The 6,932-nt window shown below is 41.5% G+C and overlaps 1 protein-coding gene across 1 annotated transcript; it reads left to right on the top strand.

Moving 5' to 3' along the window:
- The first annotated feature begins 538 nt into the window (after nucleotides 1–538).
- On the top strand, nucleotides 539–2,854 carry LOC147626935 (cytochrome c-like). The gene is made up of 3 exons (XM_086815488.1): nucleotides 539–778; nucleotides 1,324–1,457; nucleotides 2,491–2,854. The coding sequence occupies exons 1-3, from the start codon at nucleotides 667–669 to the stop codon at nucleotides 2,584–2,586; spliced, it is 342 nt and encodes a 113-aa protein (XP_086671614.1). The 5' UTR covers nucleotides 539–666; the 3' UTR covers nucleotides 2,587–2,854.
- Nucleotides 2,855–6,932: the final 4,078 nt, after the last annotated feature.

A 6,932-nucleotide genomic window follows, 5' to 3' on the forward strand; every position in this document is an offset into this window, starting at 1 on the left:
CTAGCAACTAGAACAAGTAAACAAGTAAAATAAACTAGAATAAGCATGAAAATAAGTAAAATAAACTAGAACACGTCATTCATCGGCTTTTTACCATTGTAGCTACCATGGAATCAGAGAACTAACAAAGCTAAGAGAGGGAGTGATGATGAAACTATTCTCCTTTCCAAGAGTCAAAGCACGAGTTCACAGGTTCACATCTTTTTTTTGATGACAGACGAAGCGACGCCTGCCGCCGCTGAAAAAGAAACATTTCTCTCTTCTTGCGAATTTGGTGAATTGGAAAAAACACGAGGCGGGCATCTCATAATTCACACACATAGCAAATCGTGATTGGGGTCACGATGATTTGATCTGGGATCATGACATGGTGCTAGCAATCACCGGAAGAGATATTTACCCTCAAGCGTGCAATTATCAAAAACACGTGGGATCAATGGCTCGATCATCTCCAAAATCTTCGATGTGCGTGTGACTCCTGCGCAAAAAATTATAATAACTTGTATGACGTCACAAGCTACAACAATACTGCCCTTTGGCAGGGGTGGTTCCACACGAGGTGTGCCGGGACAAATTTTGAGACTTCTACCCCCTCTCTGTCTCTGTCTCTGTTGCTGTAGCTGCCCGCTGACAACCCTAATTCTAACCCTTACCTCGAGGCTCGATATGGCAACGTTCGGCGATGCACCCCCTGGCGACCTCAAAGTAGGCGAGAAGATCTTTAAGACAAAATGCGCGCAGTGCCATGTCGTCGAGAAGGGCGCGGGGCACAGGCAAGGTGTGGAAAATAATTCGTCTCTGTTTTCCACTGTGTGTGTGTGAGAGAGAGAGAGAGAGAGAGAGAATCAAAACCTTCTGGGCTCAGATCCAGTGATTTTTCTTTAGTGTATGCAGATTTTCTGCATTGTAACAAGCAAAGTCTACCCTTTGTGGACTTCTGGTGTTTTTGCCTTGTCAAAACCATGGACTTTTTTCTTAGGCACACCTTTTTGTAACTTTTTACCATGGGTCTACAGTTTTGAGACCTTACATAACCATCTTTACCATGGGTCCTTTGTTTTGTGAAATTTTAACGCCTTTTTTTTTTCTCTCTGTTCCTGACAAATGTATTGGTTTACCAACAATATATTGAGCGGGTTTTGTTTAGCGTTGTTGATGATGAAGTTTTCAGGGTGCAAAATGTCATGGTGAGTTAATGTTTAGGGTTTAGGGTTGAATGGGTAAGGTTTTGGGTAGTGTGATGATTGAACGACGGGGGTTAATGGTAATTTCTTCAAATATGTGCAGCTTCTATGTATTGATGGTGTGGTGGTGTTTTAACAGGTCCCAACCTGCATGGCCTGGTAGGAAGGCAGTCAGGAACAACCCCGGGCTACTCTTACTCCTCTGCTAATAAGAATAAAGCTGTGGTATGGAGCGAAGAAACTCTTTACGAGTATTTGCTAAATCCTAAGAAGGTATGGCATAATTTAGTAACTGAAAGCACCTCAGCTTTGATGATTTTCTTCTTAAAATTTCAATTTTGAGCGTTCTCTCCATGTTGTTTCATGTGTGTTAATATGACCAACGTGTTCTTATGCGTGTCAACAAGGGCATCACCCATGGCTGTTGTGTGTCAACATGAGTGCCACCCATGTCTTAGGTGGGCTGAATAGTTGCAAGGTTTTACCATAGCCATGTGTAAAATGTATGTGTTTTTCTATGTGTAGTAACTTGTCTGACGAGTATGTCTTTTTGTGTGTCAACATTAGCATCCTTAGGTCTGCCAAATAGTCACCACATACATGTATGTATTGCAACATTGTACATGAGTGCCACCCATGACTTAGGTGGGCTGAATAGTTGCAAGGTTGTATGTATTGCAACATTGTACATGAGTGCCACCCATGACTTAGGTGGGCTGAACAGTGGCAAGGTTTTACAATAGCCATGTGTAAAATGTATGTATTTTTCTATGTGTAGTAACATGTCTGACCAACATTAGCATCACCCATGCCTTAGGTCTTCCAAATAGTCACCACATACATGTATGTATTGCAACATTGTTATACACTTTCCTGGCTTTAACACACCTGTCTTAGGTTCACCAACCAGTCTCCATAGCCATGTAAGTGCTACAACATGGCAATGAGTTCATCTACTTTACCATAGTTGTCTTGGGTGTTAATACGGTTTGCATCAACATGGCCAGATTTTTCAATTGTTTGATCTTAGCCATCCCTCCTGTCATTTCTTCGTAATGTGCTATAGATTGGACTTTTAACAGGCTTTCTGGATCCATCTCTTGTGTGTATTATTTGTCTAAACATGGCTATCAGGGGGCTCTACACATCTAATCTCCAGACAGCGTCAGTGATCTGGCATTGTATCTTGGAGAAGTTCCCCCTGGATGGGCAAAATTGCTTGAATATCCAAGAGATTGCCTGTGTGAACATAGTAACCTTGAACATTCATGGATCATGACATGTACTTCTCTCTTTACTTGTGCAGTATATTCCTGGAACAAAGATGGTCTTCCCAGGTTTGAAGAAGCCCCAAGAAAGGGTGGATCTTATCGCTTACCTTAAGGAGTCCACGGCGGAGTAAGATAGAGGTTTCATTTTTGCTCTTATTTTAGGTTAGGAAGTCTACTTGCAGTGTACTACTGCCGAGAACCTAAAGATATATCAGCTCTAGAAGAAGTTGAGGGCTAGGGAGAATAATTCTGCACAATTGGTTTGCAGTTAAAAACCGTATACATGCCATGTTGATGCATGTCTGGACTCTCCCCAATTTTTAGGCATATCGTAGTATTGTAATAGAGTTTACAGTTTTGAGATTCAGTCAAATTCAGTGCAATTGTGCTGTCTACATTCGTCTTCTGGGTCTATTTCTTATAATTTTCCCAGTAAGATTCTTGACCTTAATTTTCAATGCATTTTCTAATTTATGTATGTTGGTTGGGTAAGGGTGGTTGTACACCCTTACCTGCCCCTTAAAGAGAGGGCTCTGGTGCTGCTTACGTCTCTCTAAGGGGCAGGATGGGGTGGTGGTACACCCCATCCCGCGATTTAGAGAGAGGGCCCTGGTGCTGGGCGGGGAAGATCATTTCTCAAGGGCAATTGGGACCAAGCAGCTTTACTGCCAACTTGCCCCATATCACCTTGCAGCTCCTGATCTGGACTATTCCAATTCTAGTACATATTCTCCCCATTGCTTGCTTACAGGTGCACAACGGTGGGCTCAGTGGAAGATGATTGGTTTGCTTCTACCCTCCCAAGCCACCACTATCTACCCTCCCAAGCCAACACTGTGGTAGGCAATTCGATAACCCTTTATAAACATGCGATTCTCTTTTTTGAAGTATTAAGCACTTTTCTACACCAAGAAAGAGCATAGTGTTCTTGATGTGTGTGGTGATTTCCTTTGTTCCATTGCGTAGTTTTGTGCAAGTGAGGGTATTGTAGAAGTGCCTTTCAAAGTCGCGATAGTGATCATCTCAGCAAGAAAAAGTAGCCTTGATAACATGTGACTTGTTTGAGTTAGACGCATCTTCTCCCTGTCGAATTATGGACGCCCCTCACCTAGTAATATCATGTGCCCTTCAAAATTGCCACATGGAAAAGCTTTTGCAGATAATGTGTTGTTTTCTTCTTACACCCCATCGCTGTGTTGGCATTTTAATTGTGATGGCAATGACCATTAGCCGTTGTAAGAGAGAGAGAGAGAGAGAGAGAGAGAGAGAGAGAGAGAGAGAGAGTGCTCTCATTCTATGCCTGAAGGAAAACCCTAAATCTGCTGTTTTATAGAGTTTGCAGAGAAACAATCAACGGAACCCTAATATGTCATTGCTCTCATTCTATGCTTGAACGAAACCCTAAATTTGCGATAGAGAGAGAGAGAGAGAGAGAGAGAGAGAGAGAGAGAGGTATTCATGTTCATGAATGAAAGGAACGGTGAATCCACTGTACTAGGAGAGATGTATTCGTCTTCATGCACGAGAGAGGGACACAGCATGTGAACGCAGTCCATTCAAAGAGAGACGCAGCAAAAGGCCCATAAGAACCACATGCTAGATATTTGCAAAACCACTAACTGAGTCACCTTACATTTCCACAATCTTCAGTCATATATTTAAGCTTGTATAATATAATGACTCAATTATATTGGTGGTATTTATCAATGCTCGCTCATTGTGGGCATTAATTATCGGAGCCAAGGTCCAACTTTATAGCAAACAAGATTGGATTGCTCGCCTCTCCTCCTGCAGTGTCTCCCCTGCATCTCCTCCATCCACCCCATATCGCTAATGGGCGTTTCGAAACGACTGTTTTAAGTTTTGTTACTATCCATCCCGTCCGATGGACTGTTTTGACTGATGAAACTACGTGTACCCGTGAATGGGTGTGTGTGTGTGTGTGAGAGAGAGAGAGAGAGAGAGAGAGAGAGAGAGAGGTCTCTCTCTGATTGTCCACTAAGCAATTGAGACAGGTCTCCCTAATCGGCAGGCTGGCTTGCAAATGAGAGAGATGTCTAAGCCGACTCCCTACTTTGGAATTACAAAGAATGCACTCGTGGCTTATTTGTCATGCCCACGCCCATGTAGGTCTCGGCCCTGATCATTCTTAGTGTAAAAATGCATCCACACAACAGAAAAGCACGGCAATGGAGACGCGCGCGCGCGCGCGCGTGTGTGTGAGAGAGAGAGAGAGAGAGAGAGAGAGAGAGAGAAGACAGACGGCGAGAGTCAGAAAACAACATGCATGGCCACACATTGCTATAGAAAGAAAATTTGCAAAGATTAAGTTATTAATAACGAGCATTACAATTGAACAGAGAAGTTTTGGAATATGCCCACTTTATTAATTAAATGACAAGGAAAAGAGCATTTAATATATGCTTGCTTTATTAACTAAGCTTGTATACAAGTAAATGGGGTCTATGTCTCACATCATGATTCTTTGAGATTATCTTTCTATTTTGCTATTTCACAATTGTTATTTCAATCGTGGCAGTCATTTTTCTTTCTAGAAAACCATTGTAATATCCATTTCTTGTAATATAAAGTAGGTATTGTAGCAATCTTTATAATCTCTCCTTGGTCTATTTCTTTCCATAGGCTCATCCTCCTGACTACATCCTTTTGTTGGGGAGGTCACCAAGAGGTGCATCCTCCACCACTTACGACACTAGGTTTAAAAGAAGCAATCGGCAAAGCATGTCAACACTACCCCTAGCCCCCGGCTCCACTTTGACTTTCCAAATTTGGATTTAAACTCCCCCCACAAAATATGAGGGAAATTTGCAATAAAACAGATACAAATCTTGATTAACAACACGTCCCTGCCCTCGGCTCCTCCCCAACTTTCTAAATTTGAATTCGAACTCCCCACACAAAATAGGAGAGTACACCTAGGATATTTGCAATAAAATAGATACAAAGCTTCATTAACAACATGTCGAGGGAATTTAAAGGTCAGGATTAATTTGTGGAGGGTGCCAACTACGTTGAGTGTTGACACATCAACAACTGGTCCATATTGGGGGTACCCTGAAAGGGCTTCTAGAGTGCTTTGCCTCGCCGGAAGAGCTCCTAGAGCCCCTTGCCTTCCCCTTGCGCAAGGGTGTGAAGAATGCGGGGGAGAGGGTGAGCTTGAGCTCCTTGCACGCACGCGCGCGCGCGCGCGCACACACACACACACACACACACACACGAGAGTAGGCAAGCACACGAGAGAGAGGGCTAAATTTTATTCTATTCTCTTCTCTTCTTTACAACCATAACATAAAGATAAGAGTACATACTATAAGAGAAAGTACTCTCTTACTAAAACATACAAGGTCGGTCTATAGTGTGAACACGACTACATGAGTTGGTGCTATAGCTACGACATAACTCTAGTAACCAGTGGCAACATATCCTCATTATCTCACCAACCATGCTAATGGCCTCAGTGCAGAGCTATCTCATGGTGTGTCATTCATATCCGCACTAGTTGAGCTTGATGTCTCAACAAAGAGGACATGGCGGTTCTTTGAAAAAAGGGTTGTGGTATTGTGCTCAGATTTCTAAACTGACCGGATTCCCTTCGTATGGGGATGGGCTCTTAATCCTATTGAGTATGTGAATGTGTTTCTTCGATTGAGTGCAAAAGGCCATAACAACAAGAATTTTATTTCTTAGAGAGGTTTCTGTTAGTCCTTAAAGTTTGTAACATGACAAGAACACACTTAAGGGAGTTGTTGGACTTACCCTTATCTAGAGTTTGAGTATTGGTAGGTTGCTATGCACCATGAATTGGAACAACAAATAGAAGATTTATTACATGATAATAAAGTTCTTGAGTGAAAACTAGATTGTAGACTAGATTGTTGTTATAGATTATATGCATTTCTATCTACTCAAACATGGGAAATAGGTATTAAAACTAGAAGAACAAGAAGAGCAAGATTTATTTTAGCTTTTCAAAGTCTATTCGGTATTAAAGAACAAGCTGAACCAGAAATTGAAGAAATCAAAATGGTTGTTATATGCATATTTGATGTGAATAGAATTATTCCTCATAACAGAGGTAATAGACTTTTCGTTCAAATTAACCATACCTTGGAATTCAGTAGATACTATTTTCTTTAATATCATACATTTCTTCACTTACACATAGTAATATTGCGATCATAAACCTATGCTTGTGATGTCGTGATTTTGCTTCTAGAGGGTTTGGTCCCTTTTTTGTAGGCCACACTCTATTGGCAGTTTGCTTGGTGTAAGTTATGCTCTTGAAGATGCAAAATGAGTATTGAGGAGAAACAAGTCCAAGTTGAAATTTATAGCCCAAAATGATGCAATAATTAGCAAGTATCACTTTACTTTAGATTATCCCCAATTTATTACAAATAGTCTTAAACTTTGCCAAAAAAAGAGAACTTAATAGAATGAGCAGTAGAAGATGGAC

Source organism: Cibotium barometz, chromosome 21 (assembly GCF_041138505.1).
Source record: "Cibotium barometz isolate CiBa-2024 chromosome 21, ASM4113850v1, whole genome shotgun sequence".
NCBI lineage: Eukaryota > Viridiplantae > Streptophyta > Polypodiopsida > Cyatheales > Cibotiaceae > Cibotium > Cibotium barometz.

Coding starts and splice junctions, on each gene's coding strand:
- LOC147626935 (XM_086815488.1), top strand. CDS start 667: ATGGCAACGTTCGGCGATGCACCCCCTGGCGACCTCAAAGTAGGCGAG. Junction 779..1,323: donor GGGCGCGGGGCACAGGCAAG/GTGTGGAAAATA, acceptor GTGTTTTAACAG/GTCCCAACCTGCATGGCCTG. Junction 1,458..2,490: donor ATTTGCTAAATCCTAAGAAG/GTATGGCATAAT, acceptor TTACTTGTGCAG/TATATTCCTGGAACAAAGAT.